Source organism: Gopherus flavomarginatus, chromosome 25 (assembly GCF_025201925.1).
Source record: "Gopherus flavomarginatus isolate rGopFla2 chromosome 25, rGopFla2.mat.asm, whole genome shotgun sequence".
In the NCBI taxonomy this organism is placed as follows: Eukaryota; Metazoa; Chordata; order Testudines; family Testudinidae; genus Gopherus; species Gopherus flavomarginatus.
Window position 1 is genome coordinate 13,687,756 of NC_066641.1, and position 19,571 is coordinate 13,707,326.

Below are 19,571 nucleotides of genomic sequence, written 5' to 3' on the forward strand. Positions count from 1 at the left end.
GGCTAGCAGGGGCTGCGGGTCAGGAGTGAGGGGCATCAGCAGAGCTGCAGCGGGGACACTTGGAGCTAGGATAGCAGGGGCTGCGGATCAGGAGTGAGGGGCATCAGCAGAGCAGTGTTGGGGGGTACCCGGGGTGGGCTAGCAGGGACTGCGGGTCGGGAGTGAGGGGCATCAGCAGAGCAGTGTTGGGGGGTACCCGGGGTGGGCTAGCAGGGACTGCGGGTCGGGAGAGAGGGGCATCAGCAGAGCTGCAGGGGGTACCCGGGGGGGGCTAGCAGGGGCTGCGGGTCAGGAGTGAGGGGCACCAGCAGAGCTACACAGGGGGGGCGGTACCTGGGGGGGCTAGCAGGGGCTGCGGATCGGGAGTGAGGGGCACCAGCAGAGTTACGGGGGGGCAGTACCTGGGGTGGGCTAGCAGGGGCTGCGGATCGGGAGCGAGGGGCACCAGCAGAGCTACACGGGGGGGGGCGGTACCCGGGGGGGGCTAGCAGGGGCTGCGGATTGGGAGTGAGGGGCACCAGCAGAGCTACACGGGGGGGGGCGGTACCCGGGGTGGGCTAGCAGGGGCTGCGGATCAGGAGTGAGGGGCACCAGCAGAGCTACATGGGGGGTGGGGCGCGGTACCCGGGGTGGGCTAACAGGGGCTGCGGATTGGGAGTGAGGGGCACCAGCAGAGCTACAGGGGGAGTGGTACCCGGGGTGGGCTAGCAGGGGCTGCGAATCGGGAGTGAGGGGCACCAGCAGAGCTACATGGGGGAGGTACCCGGGGGGGGGGGCTGCGGATCGGGAGTGAGGGGCAGCAGCAGAGCTACACGGGGGGGGGTACCCGGGGGGGACTAGCAGGGGCTGCGGATCGGGAGTGAGGGGCAGCAGCAGAGCTACACGGGGGGCGGACCCGGGGGGGGCTGCGGATCGGGAGTGAGGGGCAGCAGCAGAGCTATGGGGGGGGGGCAGTACCCGGGGGGGACTAGCAGGGGCTGCGGATCGGGAGTGAGGGGCACCAGCAGAGCTACACGGGGGGGCGGTACCCGGGGGGGACTAGCAGGGGCTGCGGATCGGGAGTGAGGGGCACCAGCAGAGCTACATGGGGGAGGTACCCGGGGGGGGCTAGCAGGGGCTGCACAGAGAGTTGAGGTGACTTCCCCAGGTGCCAGAGGGAGCCGTTGACCCCTCCGGGAGCAGAGCCCGGGTCACTGTGATTAACCATTTATATTCTGGCAGCAGCCAGAGGCCCCGGTCAGGCCCCAGGGCGCAGGCTCCACTCAGAGAGCAGAACCGTCCACGTTTGGGACCCACGAGAGCCTCCCACCGGGTGTCTCCTCGCTCGGGTCCCTCCTCCCACCGGGGGCAGCAACCTCCAGTTCCTGCCCGGGGCGAGACCAGCGCCCGCGACACCTAGCGGGGACAGAGCCCATGCCGATCCCCCTCCCCGAGCCAGCCAGTCCCCCGTCCTCAGGGCAGATTGGAGCCGGTGACCCCTCGAGGGGAAAGGCCCCATGTCCCCCCCCACCCCGAACCAGCCAGTCCCCTGTCCTCAGGGCAGATTGGAGCCGGTGACCCCTTCAGGGGAAAGCCCCATGTCCGTCCCCCCCCGCCCTGAGCCAGCCAGTCCCCCGTCCTCGGGGCAGATTGGAGCCGGTGACCCCTTGATTGCCCGGCTGCCCTGAGTCCGTCTGGCTTCTGCCTCTCTTTGGCTGTGGGTGCACAGGACGAGCAGCCGCTGGAGGCAGGGCACGGAGGCTCCCGGGTGCCCAGGTTCCCCTGTCCCAGCCCTGCCCCCACCCCCCGGCTCCACGGGAAAGGTCCTGCCACCACCTGCTGGCAATGGCCCCGGTAGAGGAGAAAATCTCCAAGGAGAAGTGGGGGGGGGGTGGCAGGACAGCAGCCTGGCCAGGCCCTGGGCACGCTCTGGGGTCACCTGCCCCTGGGCACCCATCTCCCTGACAGGCTGGTGGTCCTGTGCTGGCAGCAGGGACTGGCCGGTGGCGCTCGGGTCCTTCTCGTGTGGCACGCTGGACGGGATCCCCCCAGACAGGAGCCCCAGTGCCCTGGAGGGTGGGGTCCCAGCCCCTCCATCCCCTGCTGTGAACTCTGCAGCCCTCAGACCCACCCCTGCTCAGCCCCCCCATAGCCCAGCCCAGCTCCCCCTGTGTGGTCACCCCAGTGCCCCCGGGTCCCAGCTGGACCCACCGGTGATGGTGGTGGCATCGTGGTATCTGCCCACAGCCGATCCTTTCGGCCCCTGGCCAGCATGGTGCAGGGATGCTGCTGGTGAGTCCCTGCTGGGCTGGGAGTGGTGGGCGGGTGGGCTCTGGCTTGAGGGTGTCTCACGTGGGCCCGAGGCGTCCAGTTTGACTGGCGTTACGGGGGACACCCAGCTGCCATGTGGGGAGCGTGGCACCACCCCCTGCTTCAGGAAGCTGCGATGGGGACCGGGCCAGTCCCAAGGTCCCGTCTCCGTCCCACACCTGGGGAGAAAGAGTTGGGTGTTAGGGGGAGCCATGGAGGACGGGGTGGACCCCACGACCTGGCCACATGCTCTGGACACACATGTCTCTGTGTTGCTCCCACAGCCCTGGCATCCCCCTGTGCCCAGTCGGGCAGCATCGGGCCAGCTGTCCGGAAGCCCACGAGCCGGGCGCGCCCCAGGAGTGACCCCCACTCAGAGCCAGGGCCCAGGGCTCCTGCACACCCTGAAGCAGGCTCTGGGCACAGCCCCTGGCCCAAGGGTCCCACTGGGACTGGAGGAGGCTGAGTGTGGGGCAGCCCGGGGGGATCAGAGACGGTTTCATCTGGAGGTGAGGGGAGATGGGGGGTGCCCCCCATGGCAGTTAGAGCAGCAGCGATGAGATGAATTGGCCACCAGAGGGCGCCAGGGGCTGCAGGCTCAGCGGGGGGGGGCGGGGGGGGCAGAGCAGGTGAGTTCGAAGAGCCGGAGTGAGGAGCCCAGTTAGATACCAGGGTGCGGCCTGCGTGTCGCCTTGGTGACCCCCATCCCGCAGCCCCCTGCTAGCCCAGCCTGGGCTCCCCACTGCTCTGCCGGTGCCCCTCACTCCCGACCCGCAGCCCCTGCTAGCCCAGCCTGGGCTCCCCCCAGCCCTGCCGGTGCCCCTCACTCCCGACCCACAGCCCCTGCTAGCCCAGCCTGGGCTCCCCCCAGCCCTGCCGGTGCCCCTCACTCCCGACCCGCAGCCCCTGCTAGCCCAGCCTGGGCTCCCCACTGCTCTGCCGGTGCCCCTCACTCCCGACCCGCAGCCCCTGCTAGCCCAGCCTGGGCTCCCCACTGCTCTGCCGGTGCCCCTCACTCCCGACCCGCAGCCCCTGCTAGCCCAGCCTGGGCTCCCCCCAGCCCTGCCGGTGCCCCCCCCTCCCGACCCGCAGCCCCCTGCTAGCCTGGGCTCCCCCAGCCCTGCCGGTGCCCCTCACTCCTGACCTGCAGCCCCCTGCTGTCCCAGCCTGGGCTCCCCCCAGCTCTGCCGGTGCCCCTCACTCCTGACCTGCAGCCCCCTGCTGTCCCAGCCTGGGCTCCCCCCAGCTCTGCCAGTGCCCCTCACTCCCAAACTGCAGCCCCATTGCTATCTCAGCCCTGGGCTCTCCCCCTACACCCTACAGGGGGTCGCAACTCTGCAGAAATCTCTCATTTCTGATCCCCATGCAAGTGTTCCCATTCGTGTTCCTCCCAATAACCGCTGGTGTTTTTTCACACCAACACCTTCTGCAGGGGGGATATCTCCAAGGCGCCCTGCCGCCCACATGGGCTGTGGAGCTGGGGTGGGGGGACCCGGGCCATGACCCTCACCTGACCACTTTCTGGCCAGGTCACACCTGAGCTGCACTGTGACCCCATGTGCCAGATTACAATGGCACTCACCTTTGAAGGTGAGTCCCCTGGGCCAGGGAAGGGTCAGGCTGCTGGTGGGGGAGGGGGGCTGAGTGGGGAAGAGGAGGTTTAGGGGGCAAATCTACACCCCCCCCCTTTCAATGATGCTCTGCAGCTCCTGCACCTACATACACAGAGCAGCACTGAAAAGCAGCCACCTCTGGGGTGGGGAGGAGCAGCCAGGCAGGAACACACTGCACAGGGAGGGGGCACTCCAGGATGCTGCAGCATCTTTTATTGCTTATCCATCAACAAACTCATCCCCGCAGGGATGGACCCACCTCATTATCCCCAGGATACAGACAGGGAAACTGAGGCACGGCCTGGGGCCAGGGCTTGTGGCAGAGCCAGGATAACAGGTCCTGGACTCACACCACACCTAAGGTCTCAGCTGAAAGCCATCTCGCAGGATCTAGGGAGACCATGTGCAGCTCTACAGCTGCCTAGGAGGCTCTGAAGGGGTTAAATTAACCCTCACGGTTATTCAAATCGTTAAACCCCCTCAGCCCAGAGCCTAGCAACAGAGCCAGGCAGGACGTGCTTTGCCTGCTGCCCTGGGTTATTATTTAACTCTGGGAAGGGGCGGGGGTGGAGGGGGTCACTGGGATCCTGCTGCCTGGAGCCAGCTGGGGCTGGGTTGCTGAAGCCGAGAATCTCTGACTCCAAACACAAACCCCTCAAGTGGGGGCGTTGGGAGGGGAGCAGTCAAGGGGGTGGGGGGTGAATCTCAATTTGCATTAAACTCTCTTAATTTAATCAGAAGCCTGATAAACCGCTACCGGGGTCCTGAGATACAGGGCCTGATTCTCCTGGTGCAGCCACACAGATCTACAGAGACACCAGTGTCAAACTCGAGTAAGGACAGAGCCCAGCTCCTCATATAGGATGTTTGTAAAATACGTCTTGTATCCACCTCATGGGTTGTTCAGCATACAGGGTAACAGCCTACTACTGTTGCCCAGACAATGGAGCTGGCCCCTTAAGCTCCAGTGGTGCCAAAGGACCCTGGTTCAACACTGCAGCACCCTATGTGGGGCAGGAGGCTGTTGCCAACCCAGGGATCCCAGCCTGGGCCGCCTGCTATTTCCCAGCCTAGCATACAGGCGACTTCCCAGATGAACAACGGTTCCCTCCCCATCAAAGCACAAGACCTGAGACAGCATCCAGGGCTACCCCACAGCCTGGGTGCACCTGAGCCTGCCCCTCACGGGCATTAATGGGACCCTTTCTCCTCCCACCGCCCCAGTGCACAATCAGGAGCGTCCCGGGCACAAGGTGTCTGATGGGCCCTGCAGAGCTGCTGGGCTGAGCTGGGCTCTGGGACCAAAGGGGCAGCGGTGCAGGGCTGCCAGGCTCCAAACCCCCTTCCCAGGACGCTGCATGACCTGGGATTTGTCTCGCCCTGGTGGGCAGGGCAGGGGAGTTGGTTCTGCAGGGACCAGAAGGAGCCTGGGATTTGCAGCTGCAGTTTTGTGTTTCTCATCAGCTTCATTTGCCCGGTCAAGCTCGGTCTGGCCTTCCCCACTGAGGCTCTGAAATGCCCGGAAGGAGCCAGATCACTTGGGAGGCCCCGTGTGCTGCCCTCAGGCATCCCTCTCCCAGGAGAGGCCTGATTTCCACACAGGGAAACTGAGGCAAAGAGGGGCTGTGCCCCAGCCAGTCAGTGGTAGAACTGGGACTAGAACCCAGAAGGCCTGACTCCCCCACCCCCATTCCTACCCCTGGACGCTGCTCCTCTCCCAGAGCTGGGAACCAAACCCAGGAGCCCTGACTCTAGGCTCCCTCTTGCTCTACCCACTAGGCCTGGCTGCCTGAAGAAACGCTGACTCTCCCCCTGCATCCTATGGGCAGGACGGCTGTGACCAGCCAGGCCCCACCCTGGCGGGAGCGAAGTCCAGCCGGCTGCACTTTCCCTGGCAGTTCAGGATGGGCACCTGCCACATCACGTGCGGAGACACGCAGAGCCAAGGCAAGGCGGCTCCCCCAACACACCGTCTGCGGCCATAAAGGGACCACGGGACAGGCAGTAAAACCACTCAGCCTCCCGCCCTCAAGGCTGCCCTGAAGGGAGCCACTGCCCGCCCTGGCACAGAGCCTGCCCCCCCATGATGCACCACACCCCCTCCACCCATAGGGGCCAGGGCCCTTCCCAAGGCCCTGCAGCAGCTTCACCCACTTCTGGCCACCAAGGGGCAGGCAGCGCAGGACCTGTCGGGATGGGGGCGTCCCCCCCCATCCAGGGAATCAGGGCCATGTCCCACAGAGCCGGCTGCCTTCACAGCGCCCACATGGCCTGAGCAGCGACTGCCAGGGGAGGAGCCCCCCTCGCCCCTGGCAAGAAGGGAGGGGAGCATAGGATGGCAAAGGGAGGCTGCTAATTTCAGTGTTGGGCCATCCCCGCCCCAGCCCCAATGCAGAAATCCTGCACAGAAACCTAGTGGTTAGAGCAAGGCAGGGTGGGAGGCAGGACTCCTGGGTTCTATTCACACTACTGGGAGGGGAGCAGGGGCTAGTGAGGGAGAAGGGCATCTTGGCGGCCAGGACTCCTGGGTTCCATTCCCAGCTCCACTGTGTGCCACTGTAAAGGCTTCTTGCCTTCTCAAGCTTTGGTTTACCAGGCTGGGAGTGGGGCAGGGTGATTCTTGGGCCTGTCCAGGAGATGCGTCCGTCCTTCTGGGAGCCCTGAGCTGCTTCGAGATCCCCGAGAGCTGGGGCTAGTGGGGGAGGGGCGGACGCGATTCCTAGCCCCCCCGCCCCGGCCCTGCACCTGCTGACACCACAGCGCAACGCCTGTGTGATCTGTCCCCACCCCTGAGCACCGTGATTCCAGGCAGGGGCAGCTCTCCCGGGTGTAAAGCGTTTCCTCCTGTGGCACGTCCGCCCGCCCGGCGCAGCTGCTGTTGCGTTTGCCAAGCCCACGACTGCCGCGTAATAAACCGCCTGCTACTTCCCCCTTGCGCCTTGTGACTGCCCTGACCTCAGCTCTCCTCACGGCTTCATCTTCCATTCCCAGGACGCTAGGACATCCCTGGCGGGTTGGCAACCCGGCTGCCCTCTGGCGCGCTGCTGTGGGGCTGGGCATGCGCCCTGAGGAACCCGCAGAGACGGCCCCGGGGCCGCCTGACCCCCCAATTTCAACTCAGCCAGTGGCCCGAGAAGCCAGCCCGATACGCTGGAATTGGCTTCGGGTCCAGGGGCTGGTGCCTGGCAGTGGATTCTGAAGGAGACACTGGGGTGGGGTTCTCGGGACAGGGCGATGTCTGGCACCAGCAAACCCTGACTTGGATCCCTGTCTGACCCCTCAGATCTCAGCCCGCACAGTTACACATCCAGGTTCTGCCAGGGTCTGCTGGCGGGACGGCGTCTGAGAAGCTAGCTGGGGCGGGGGCTCCCAGCTCCTCCCTGCTCCAGGCTGCGGTTGCTCCTCTGGGTCAGGGCCGGGGCTACCTGGGTCCCCGGGGGCTCCTGAGGAAGAACGTCCTTATGCTGAGGGGCAGCGAGGGACGGGACAGGAGCCCAGCCTGGGAGCTGGGAACTGGAGCACGACCCTGCCCTGGGCCAGGCTCTGGCAGCTGGGCAAACTGCCTCCCAGGATGGGTTCCTCTTGGCCTCGCTGCCTCCAGGGCACCCGCCCCCCGAGCCATCACTGGGTCCACTCCCACCCCGGAGCCTTTGTGCCGTCTGCCATGGAGCCCCATTGCTCCAGCCAGGCCGCGGTGTCACCGAGGCCCAGTGGTGGGTGGGGATGTTGGCCGGGGGCCGGCGGGATGCTCCGCACAGAGTGCCGCCCACCCGCTGCAGAGCTAGGCAGGAACCCCCTGTTTCCCCGGCACAGGGCCATGGGGGGCAGCTGCATGACGCCCCTTGAGGGGCACGGGGCGGGTGCAGGCTCAGGCAGTGCCCACTTGGAGGGCAAGGCTAACACTCTGGCCCAGGCCCCAGGGGATCCCAGTGCTGCTCTGGGCTCAGGCCCCCAGGAGAAAGGAAACACTGCAGGGACGGAGCATCACCCACCGTCTACCTGCCCCCCTGATGCCTTTCTCTTTCCCAGGGGTGAGCCCGGAAGCCGCCTTCCCTCCCCGGTTTTCCGTGGGGACAGACCGTGCGGTTCAGAGGCCGGTGGCTCCGGGATCCCGCTGGCGGCACTGTCCTGGCTCCACGGCAGGCCAGATCTGGAGGGGAAGCGGGTTCATGAGTCAGCTTCTTGGCCCGGCTCCTGCAGACAGATGAACGCAGCCTGAGAACGGGACCCTGCTCTGACACCCCGACAGCAGCTCAAATCGAGCCCCGAGCCCTCAGCCACCTCGGCATGGAGGGTGCAACCCATAGGGGCTCCAGGGCACCTCTGCTGCTCCATCCCTCCCCTCCAGAGAGCAGCCTCCCCCCCAGGCCCAGCATGGCACAAGCCTGGGCCACGAGATCTGCATGGGGCATGTCCAGACCCACCACAGGGGGTACTGCAGGATCACGGGGGGCTCCCTGCCCTGGGCACTGAGCTGCCCCAACTGGCCCCAGGCACAATAGCCCGGCCTCAGGGATTGAACCTGGGTCTCTTGTGCAGTCCTCTCTGCACCACAATCCACTTCCAGCCCTGCCCCCTTTCCTCCAGTGACTGCCTAGCCCCCTGCTAGCCCGGCCTGCCAAGCAGCCCTCACACGGGCATTTTCTTTGCCAGCCCGCGTGACTCACCGGCTCAGAGCCAACCACGCCCAGAACAAACACGCACAGAGCAGCCTGGGCAGGAGGGTGAACACTGGCTGAGCGCCCAGGCAGCGGGGAGGGGATCCCTTTACTGGATACTTGTTTGGACAGAGGTTACAGCAGCCGGCCGGGGACTCCTGAGTTCTATCCATGGGTGTGAGAGGGGAGTGGTGTCTAATGGTTAGAGCAGGGGGGCTGAGCAGGGAGAGGGATAGCTCAGTGGTTTGAGCAGTGGCCTGCTAAACCCAGCGTTGTGAGCTCAGTCCTTGAGGGGGCCAGTTAGGGATTTGGGAATTGGCTCTGCTTTGAGCAGGGGGTTGGACTAGACACCTCGTGAGGTCCCTTCTGATTCTATGACTCCTGGGTTCTATCATCACTTCAGGGACAGGAGTGGTGCCTGGTAATCGGAGCTGGGATGACATACTCCCAGATGACACCGACTTGCTGTATGACCTTGGCCAAGTCCCATTCCTTCTACCTATCAACTGTCAAATGAGGCCGTGAAGCTGCCTGACCGGCTGGGGACCCCAGCAGTACCAGGCTAGAGATGGGCCCCCGATGGGGACACAGGCCAGGGGCCCCAGACTATGGCACGTGCCCAGCAGGAGGCAGGCTGGAGCAGGCAGACAGAGTCTAGGGGGCATGTCTGACCCTAACGCCTCCCAGCTGCCCCTGCTGGGCTGGGACCAGCAGTGCTAGGAGGGGCTGTGACAGCCTGGGTCCCCTGGGAAGGCCCCAGCAGCTGGGAGTGTCACCGGGAGGCCGCAGGCTCCAAGCCGGCTGCCGTTTCAGAATGCGGCTGCTGGACTATTTATTCCCCGCAGCTGCTGCTGGAGCATGAGGCTGGGCCTGGGGCAGCCAGCTTGCAGCAATCCCCATCTGATGGTGTCAGGAGGGGTCTGGGCAGGAGATCTGGGGGCTGGGCTGGGCTTGCTGGGAGCCGCCAGCTCTGGGAGTTGGGGGGAAGCAGAACGGAAGGGCGGCAGGCACGTAGGTAGCCAGGAGCAGTGGGCATTGCTGAGAGGCAGCCAGGACAGGGGCAGAGCAGGGTGAGAAGACGGCAGGCCCCGGCTTGCCTGTCCCCCAAGTCAGACGCTGCCTCACTCCTGGTGATTGTACAGGTGGCTGGAGCCTGGGTGGGGCCGCAAGCGGCAGGTCCTGGCAGGCTGCAGCCGGTTCCATGCGCCAAGGAGAAGCACCGTCTCCCAGTAGCCCAGGGCAGGGCTGATGGGGCCAGGACAGTTGCATATTGGTGGGACGCAGGGGCTGGGAGAGCCGCCCAGATGCCAGGAAGAGGCTCACACGGCTCACCAGGGACCCTCTCTAGCTGGTGAAGGGGCAGCACTGGCGGGAGGGGTCCCTGGGGAGTCTCATCCAGCCCTGCTCAGCTGGGAGGGTGGGAGCTGAGATGCTCCCGCTTGAGGCCCAGGGGGGACACTGCTGGGGCTGCTGTTTGAAGCCAGGCAGCCCCCACTGCTCCTCCCTCCAGGGTGTGGGAAACGGGCCGTTCCTAGAGACGCCTACCCAGAGCCTTGGCATGGGCACCAGCGCACCCGGCTCACCGGGGGAATCTCAGGCCCAGGGCAAGCTACATGCTCAGCTCCGGGCACGGCCACCTGCCCTGCGGAGAAGCCGAGGCCTCAACATGGAGTCACATGACACTGCGCCCTGCCCCAGCCCTGGAGAGCCGGCACCAGTGCAGAGAGGAGGAGCAATGGACCCGGGGATCCCGAACGTGCAGGCCAAGCAGGACCAGGAGCCGTAAAGGCTCATCTAAGAGACCCTCATCTCCTTATCCACAAGGGGAGGGTGAACCCTGCTGGGACTGGTCCCTGGAACCCAGGCCACTAACCCGCCCCCTCCCACCCATCCCAAGCTCCTCCGGCAGCCGCTGAGAGACATGCAGTGGGGAGGGGTGACCACCAGCATCCCCCCCCAGAGCACCACACGGGCCACGTACAGAATGTCACGCAGGGCAGGCCCAGCCATCACCTCCCATCTTCCCCCCGGCACAGCTGGGAGGCACCAGGCCAAAGGGGAACGTATTTCCTGCAGCGGCTTATGGGGCTGTGAAAGGGATGAAGCCAAAGCAGCCGGAGCTGGGGCATTTGCATGGGCAGGGCAGCCCTGGCATCTGCATCCCTGCTGCGTGTCTGGACAACGAACAATAACAGCTAACACTCACTAACCATAGCAGGGCTGTGCCCGGGGGCAGAGAAACCCAGACCCCAAGCTTTTCTCAGCACTGGTTTCTCGCCACACTCCCCGGGTCCCCTGCTGGACATCATGTCCCATCCCTCCTGCTCCTCTGACCCACCTGAGCTGGCGGTCAGGCCCCCCTGCCCCATGTCTGCACTCTAAGCCAGATGCCTGCGCAGAGTGGCCCCTGGTAAATATAACACAACCTTCACACCTACACCGTGGGCTGGAGCACTGATGGATAAGCCAAGCCCTTGACTGTCCAAGGTTTGGCCCTGGGTCACTGCAAATTTGTCCAGAGACACTGAGGCAAGACTCCAGGATCCCAATGCCCAGGAAGGATGAGAATGGGCACTTGTGGTACCAGGAAGCCAAGTCTCAGACCGTCCCTGGCCACACGCCACTCCCTGCCTAACCCTGAAAGTGGGCTGCACAAATGAACAATTTCTCCTGCAAAAAAAAATATTTTTTTTATTAAAAATGTTTCAACTAAATTGTCTGGGTTTTAACCCCCCAAAATTGAAACAGAACAAAAGTTTTCATCTCGCCTGGTGATTTTTGGTTTGGTTCCGATTTCAGATTCCTGGGGCAGGAGAAAAGCCCCTTCCTCACCTATTTCTTACTTTTTCCCAGTGGAAAAAAAGTACAAAGAGAGAGAGAAAGGGGGAGGGGGACAAATATCTGAACATTAGGAACAGAAACAGAACAAAAATATTAATTAGAGATTAAACAAAAACTTTCATTTTGTTTCATTTCTGATTCCCCCTCCCCCCCATTGAACCGTTTTTGCAAAACATTTTGATTGCAACAAAACTATTTTTCAACAGAAAAACCCAGACCTGTCCGCCCGCTCTTCTGATGGCCTTGAAACGGCTGATTGTCCACCTCTGCCTTCCTGGTTCCTCTCTGTCCTCTGCTCAGGCGTGGAACTGTATTGGGATGAGAGAGGCAGGCAGCACGAGGCTTGTGACACGCTGAGGACTGATCACAGCCATGCGCGCCAAGATGCATCGACAAGGGACGTTATCTCAGCCCGGCCCAGTGCAGGGGCATGTCGGGTTTTCATAGTTTCACAGAGTATGAGGCCAGGAAGGGCCATTAGATCCACTAGTCCGACCTGCACATCACAGGCCGTCAAACATCAGCCAGTTCCCCCCTGCCCTGAGCCCAGTAACTTGTGTCTGGCTAACGCCCCCCTCTGCCAGAGAGGCGCCAGGCTGGGGCTGCAGACCCCCGGAGATGGGGAACCGCTGCCTTGGGGAGCTTGTTCTAGTGCTCGCTCACCCGCCCTGTTCAGAACAGAAGCCCGTGGGGCCCGGATATGAGCCTGTGGGGCCCATGAGCCTGTGGGGCCCGGATATGAGCCTGTGGGGCCCTGTGGGGCCCGGATATTTGCCAGACCACCTGTGGCCTCTCTACAAACACGAGTTTTGGTTCTAATTTGCCTGACTTCACCTTCCAGTGGCCGGTTCTCACCTGCCTTGTTCTGGATTACAGAGCCGGCCAGAATCTGGTATTTTCTGCCCAGGAAGGTATTTATACCATTCACCAGAGCGAGCAGAGTCACCCCTGGGGTTGGTTCTGAGACGCTGAACAGCCAGAGCTCGATAGGTCTCAGTGGCCAACATTCCCTTCAGCCCCTGAATCCCTGTGTCCTTTCTCCACCCGCTCCACTTTGCCAGCACCCTTGAGAGCCCCAGCACCCTTGGGAGCCCCAGCACTGGGTGCAGGACCGCGGTGCGGCATCCCCTCCCTGCCCCGCTCACTACTCCCCTAGGATCCCCCCCAGCCCCTTTGGCCACAGCTTCTCCTCCTGAGCCTCTTGTCTGGGGGGTTCGGGGGCTGCCCTTCCCCCCAGGCACTCCAGCTCTGCTCAGTAAATCAGGGACCAGGCAAGACCCCCCATCAACAGCCCCCCAAAGGCCTCGGATCTCAGCCCCCAGCTCTGGGCGCGTTCCAGGATCGCTCCCCCGCTGCTGTTCCTGCGCGCTGGGCCAGTCCCAGGGAGGTTCGGAGCCGATGGGACCCGGGCGCCTCTGGCGAGCCCGGCCGGCAATGCGGCGGCGCTGCTCAGGCGGAGCCCGGCCAAAGCTGCATCCCTGGCACAGCTCGTGTCCCGGCGCCAGCGGAGCGCGAAACCCGGTTAAATCCACCCGGCTAATGCGCCGCCGGCGGGTCCCTGCAGGGCGCGGAACTTCCAGCGCTGGCCGGGACCCCCGTCCCCTCTCGGGCGGGCAGGGCAGAGCCAGCGAGGGGTCCCCTGGGCCGCCCAGACCCGCTTCTCCGACCCCGGGACCAGGGCAGCCGGGGAGACCGGTCCCAGGGTCCGGTGCCCGGGGGCTGCCCGCAGCGGGCTCGCGGGGGCTGCGGGGGACCCGCGGGGGCTGCAGCGGACCTCATGGGGGTCTGCGGGGGACCCGCGGGGGCTGCAGCGGGCTCGCGGGGGCTGCGGGGGGCTCGCAGGGGCTTCAGGGGGCTCGTGGAGGCTCGAGGGGGCTGCGGGGGACCCGCGGGGGCTGCAGCGGACCTCGTGAGGGTTGCGGGGGACCCGCGGGGGCTGCAGCGGACCTCGTGAGGGTTGCGGGGGACCCGCGGGGGCTGCAGCGGGGCTAGGCGGGGGGCTGGGTCGGACTCACTGTCTCCTGCCGCGGACCGGCCGGCGGCTCCGAGCTGCATTTAACTAGGAAGCAAATGAAAGTTACACATCACCCCCCCCCCCCCATTGATCTGTTACCGAGCCGCTCCTACAGCAGGTGGGGGGGGAGGGGCCGCAGGGCCTGCTGGGAGCTGTAGTCCAGGGCCCCCCCCCCAAAGTTTCCTTTCCAGGAGCCGCTCGAGCAGGGAAGCAGGACTCCATTTCCCAGGGGCCCTGGGGCCCAGCCCCAGCCCCTCCGAGTGTGGGGCCGCAGGCTTTGCCTGCCAGCCGGGAAGCCATAAGGAAGAGCAGGGCTGCGAGCTGCCACGGGCGAGGGGGGCGGTGCCCTCCCTCCCCCAGCGGAACCAAGACTTTGATCCCCCCTTGGGCTGGAGAAAAGCCCCTAAACCTGCCCCGTGGTGCGGAGCAGCCCCATGCCTGCGCCACTGGCTGCCTTACACCGGTGCCAAGCGGGCGTCAAAGCCTTGGCAGGCTGCACGCCAGGCCCAGTGTTCTAGGGTGCCCCCATGTAGGCACCTATGTGCCCAGCTCCCAGCAGGACACAGCCGCATTCCCCCGAGAGCCACCCACCCACCTGCCCTGGGCCCCCACTGGGGGCACTGAGCCCTCTGGAAAAACGGCGGCCCTTGCGCCATCATCTCTAGCAGCGCACAGAGAATCCCAACCACCCCCCGGCTGATCCACAAGCACGGCCCTCCCTTCACACGCCGGCACCCGGAGCAGGCCGCTGGCTGGCTGGCTAGAGGGGCCCTGGGCGAGACAGAGATCTGACTCCAGGCGCAAGTGAATCCGGGACCTGCCCACCCTTGGCAACGTTCCCCGCCGCATCCTGTCCCTGCGAGGGCGTTATGAACTGCGGTGTGTGGTGCTCCTCCAGCGTCCTCGCCTCCGCGCTGTGACAATGGGATGGCAGCTTTGGAAGGGGAGCTGTTGTCAGAGGCACCCAATGACCATCGTTAACGACAGTCACCATACGGATAAGGAATCCTGGAGGCCCAAGACAGGCAGGGGAACGAGCTTGCCCATTGCTGGGAAGCAGCTGTCTCTAGGTTGGCTGCAGAGTTGTGTAGCAGCTCCCGGGAATGCTGCAGGACAGCAAGCAGAACACAGGAACGGCCATACTGGGTCAGACCAAATGTCCATCCAGCCCAGTATCCTGTCTTCCAACAGTGGCCAGTGCCAGGTGCCCCAGAGGGAAAGACCAGAACAGAGAATCGTCAGTGATCCATCCCCTGCCGCACATTCCCAGCTTCCACCGAACAGAGGCTGCGACACCATCCCTGCCCAGCCTGGCTAATAGCCATTGACGGATCCCTATCCTCCATGAACTTCTCTAGTTCTTTTTTGAACCCTGTTGTGGTCTTGGCTGTCACAACATCCTCTGGCAGGGAGTTCCACAGGTTGACTGCATTGAGTGCAGGGTGACCAGACAGCAAGTGTGAAAAATTGGGACAGAGGGTGGGGGGTAATAGGCACCTATATAAGACAAAGTCCCAAATATCAGGACTGTCCCTATAAAATTGGGACATCTGGTCACCCTAATTGTGTGAAGAAATACATCCCTTTCTTTGTTTTAAACCTGCTGCCTGTTCATTTCATTGGGTGACCCCTGGTTCTTGTGTTATGAGAAGCAGTAAACAACCTTTCCTTATCTACTTTCTCTGCACCAGTCATGATTGTATAGACCTTGATCATCTCCCCCCTTAGCCGTCTCTTTTCCAAGCTGAACAGTCCCAGTCATTAATCTCTCCTCAGATGGACGAGTAAATTGCCTGGCTAGACCCAATTTAAACAGCAGAGGGGAGGGGGGCGGAACACAGTTACCTGAACTGACCCTGGCCAGGGCTCCTGGGAAAGTCCCTCTCCTCCCCCAGCCAGAGCCAGGGGATCCATAACCCGCGCAAGCTTCCTTCTGGAGCTCACCTGGAGGGTGGAGCCTCCCGCCCAGAGCTAGCGGGAAGTGTGCTCCTGTCAGTCACCCTGGGAAGTCCCCCGACACCAACCAAGTCCTGAGCCTGGTAGCTGAGGAGAGCAGAGCAGAGCAGCGAGGGCCTGGCCACAGGGGCAGTGTGTGGGGGGCGGTTACACAGACGTCTCGGTTTATGTGCAGAACAAGCTCAGCTCTCAGCCCAGCTTGGCCAGTGGGGCTCGAGGCCTGGGACTCCTTGTATCAAAGGTACCAGCTGCCATCAGGCAGCCATCCCTGGGAGGGGCCTGATAAGGGGGCCAAGTGCAGAGACAAGTGACAGACCCACACCGTGCACACCAGCACGCACACACACCCCAGGGAGGAGGCTGCAGCTGGAAGGGGGGGGCATTGATTCCCATCTCTCTCTTTCTATTATTGTTTCACCTGCTTTGAACTGGCACTAGCCGTGAGCACTCGGATACATGGATTGGGAGACCCAGCTGCTTCCTTCTCCTGTAGCATCCTGCCCCCTCGCTGATTCCCAGCTATGGCTCAGTTTGCCCAGGGAAAACCCTCCCCGTGCTGAGAGGAGAGAGAGGATGAGAGCAGCTGTCAGCTGGCATTGGGCTGGAGCTGGAGCATGGAGCGGAGTTTGCAGGTGATAGGCCAGAGCTGTGGAGGAGAAGGGTCTCACACCAGGACGGTAGCGTGGTGTGAAGGGACCATGACCAGCTGGGCAGGCAAAGGGAGGAGGGAAGGGAGCAAGACAAGATCTGGGAGGTAGTTTGGAGAATGGGGGCTGAAGACAATACTGAGCTGGCTCCTGAAAGGAACAGGGAGCCAGGTGGGGGATCCGTCCCTCGCTAGCTGGTTTCTCTCTGCTTTCTGCCTGGGCTGAACCCTGGAGAGCAGAGACTGGAGCCACCCAGCGAAGGAAGCGGGATAGCCCAGGCCAGAGCCAGATCAAGGTGCTGTAAAGGGGGAATATCACACCGGGGGGACAGGCCGCGGTGCGCACACAGGAGATAGTGGCGGGGCAGGTGAGTCACAGGGGCCGGGAGGACGGGAGCTCAGAGCTGAGGAAGGCAATGGAGGAGGAGGGGGAGCTGAGCAGGTTCCTCTGGCCCCAGATCCTCTTCTCCCTTCGAGCCCCTCAGTGAACAGATGCTGAGCTGGAGTCGTGGTGAAGACGCCGGGGGGTCATACAAGCGTCCAAAGATCCAGCCAGCAGAGCAGCCGCCCCAGGCACAGGTTCCCCATCGCCGGCTGGGCTCACACCCCAGCTGTGCGGGGGCAGGCCTGGGCTGACACCAACTGACCCTGCTCCAAGTGCTTATAGACACTGGGTGCCCGGGGCGGGCAGGCTCCCCAGGGGCGAAGGCCCTGGGCCACCGCTAGCACAGACTCCCCGTTGCTCGGAGGAGAGCCAAGTTCAGGCAAGTGATGCTAAGGGGGATGCAGCGCGTTCTGGCTTTTACGGCTCCAGCCCAGCGTGCTCATGTTACCCACAAGCCTCAGTAACGCACAGGGGCCCCTGGCTCCTTACCCCCCGCCCGAACCCAGCAGCAGGGGCAGAGTAGCAATTGGCCACACGGAGGCTCCGGGTTTCACTACCCTGCATTGGTCCCTGCTGGGAAGGTCCCAGGGGCCAGATGGCCTGGAGCTGTGGGAAATGGGGCTGGAGCCACAAGGGGCCCTGCTGGAGCTGCCTCCTCCTGACCTGTGAGGGAGGAGACTGACCCAGGCAAGGCCTGGGGGGGAGGGAGAGGGTTGGCCTGCCCCGGCTTTACAGAGCTGGGGCAGGGTCTGCATGGATACAGGGAAATGCAGGGCAAGGAGCAGAGCCGGCGGGGTCAGGACAGGCATGGATAAGGGCTGGGTATGCTAACCACCACCCCAGCTCTGCCTCCTCCATGTCCCACCCTCAGCGGGGTGAAGCCACCCACAGACCTGGTGCAGGGGCAAAGAGATGCCTGCCACCCTGTGCCACTGCAGGTCCCAAACACACCTGTACATCCCCAAGGGCACAGCCCAGCTCAGGGGGCAGGGGGCTGAGCCGGCTCCATTCTACAGAGACGCTGGTGTCCAGCCTGCATGACAGGAAGGGGCCGTGTCTGAGCGTCGCTATGGGGTGGGGCGCACAGAGAGCAGCGCTGCAAAGCTCACCCAGCTGGGCAGGGACCCAGCTATTGTCGTGCCCCACTGCAAATCACAGCCAGGAGGGGGCGTCCCACAGCACCCATTAGCCAGAGAGAGACCTGGCAAGATGGGGCCAGGTCTTCCCATCACCTTTGCCGTGCATTGTGGCCCTTCCTCTCCCTGAAGCTGCAGTGAGCCACTGGGGCGAGGGCGGTAATGGGGCCTTGCCATGGGGAGGATCAGGCCCAGCAAGCCATTCTGCAGCACAGACAGGGCACGCTGCATGGCAGAGATTCATCACTGCTGAGCCCCGAGGGACCAGCTGGCTCGCGCCATGGGCTCCTGTCCAGAGCAGGTCTGCAGTGACTGCACAGTGCTCCCCACCCAGAGGAGCTGAGTCTGGTGGGGCGCAGCCCATGCTGGCCGGGAAAGCCCCCCCTTGCCATGGGGCTCAGCTCCTAGGCACGGGCGAGGCACAGGAGGAAGGGACTGGTGCCCGTGGGGAATCGTGCCTGGTGCTGCCAGAGTTGTGAACGTGATACCTGCCACCTCCAGCTCCCTGGCCATCTTGGGTTCTGGTCTGGCCCCAGCCCCATAGGGTCTGAGCACCTGACACTGCTTATACGGTTTATGCTTGTAGCCCCCTTCGCCCCACCCCAGGAAGCAGGGCAGGACTGGGCTGTTATCTCCACTCTACAGCTGGGAAACTGAGGCTAAGGGAATCACCCATGGTCACGCTGGGCATCAGTGGCACAGAGGGGAACTGAACTCCAGCCCCTAAAGTCCTGTAAGAGCAGGGCCCACCCCAGAGGCAGTGCGAGTCCAGTGGGGGCCCTAAGCATGAATATTTTGGGGACCCCCATGTGATGCAGTAGGGACTGTCTGTGTGGGGAGCGGGAGAGCAGGGGAGGACTTTAGGAGATGGACGATGCCAGAGCCTGTAACCTGAGCTAGGTAAGGGAGGGGAAAGGTCAACACCTTTGCCCGGGAAGGGGACAAAGGAAGGGAGTGGCAGGAGGGAAGCAGTTGGAGTTTGGGGCTTGGGGCTGTGTGGGCGGAATTCAGGGTATCCTAGCTAGGATCCAAGCACCCTGAAAGCCCAGAAGGACTCGGTGGAGGGGTCCTGACTGTGCCTGCAAGCTCTGCTGTAACCTGCGTTCCTGTTGTCCAATAAACCTTCTATTGTACTGGCTGGCCGAGAGTCACTGTGGGTCCCAGGAAGAGGGGTGCAGGGCCGGACTCCCCCACACTCCGTGACAACTGGTGGCAGCGGCGGGAGATACTGCACCCCGTGGACGGCGCTTCCTGCAGTAAGTGACTGGGGAGCAGTAAAACGAAGGGGTGGTTAACCCCTGGGAGTGTGTGCCCAGTGAGAAGGACTTTGCAGTAACAGGGTCCCCCGGGGGATTGCAGCGAGCGGTCCCAGGGGCGGAGGAGTCTGCAGCTCGACCCTGGCAGAGAGGTGGTGACCTCAAGAAGGGCTGGTGCACTAGGGGTCCCCCTGGAAACCGTGGGGAGCGGCGAGCACCCCGGCCTGTGAGTGGTCAGCAGGAAGATGTATGCCAAGCGGCGCAAGTGTGACCTGGTGGAGCTGTGCAAGCAGAGGGGGCTGCACCCAGGGAGGCTCAGCAAGGACCAGCTGATTGCACAGCTGGAGCAGGGAGACCGCATGAATGAATGGAGCCCTGTCTCTGAGGGAAGCAGACACAGTGGCAGATGCGCTGCTGACAATTTTCAGCCGGGTGGGGTTCCCCAAGGAGGTCTTAACGGACCAGGGGTCCAACTTCATGTCGGCCCTGCTCCGGTCCTTATGGCAGAAATGTGGGGTCCAGCACAACTGGGCCTCAGCGTATCACCCCCAGTCCAACGGGCTGGTAGAAAGGTTCAACGGGACGCTGAAGATGATGCTAAAAACATTTATGAACCAGCATCCGCAAGATTGGGACAAGTACTTACCTCACCTGCTGTTTGCGTACAGGGAGGTACCCCAGGAATCTACCGGGTTTTCACCTTTCGAACTGTTGTATGGAAGGCGGGTGAGGGGGCCCCTAGACCTGATGAGGGACGAATGGGAGGGGAAGGCCTCT

General features: G+C 63.4%; 1 protein-coding gene across 1 annotated transcript in view; it reads right to left on the reverse strand.

Moving 5' to 3' along the window:
- HAP1 (huntingtin associated protein 1) overlaps positions 1–12,474 on the reverse strand; it is a 34,402-nt gene extending 21,928 nt beyond the window's left edge. The window contains exons 1-5 of the mRNA XM_050935218.1: positions 12,257–12,474; positions 11,620–11,709; positions 7,902–8,096; positions 3,805–3,810; positions 2,191–2,468 (exon numbers count right to left, since the gene is read on the reverse strand). Of these exons, the coding sequence (XP_050791175.1) occupies positions 2,191–2,468; positions 3,805–3,810; positions 7,902–8,096; positions 11,620–11,709; positions 12,257–12,408 (721 nt within the window). The 5' untranslated portion in view covers positions 12,409–12,474. The remainder of the gene's footprint in view (positions 1–2,190; positions 2,469–3,804; positions 3,811–7,901; positions 8,097–11,619; positions 11,710–12,256) is intronic.
- Positions 12,475–19,571: the final 7,097 nt, after the last annotated feature.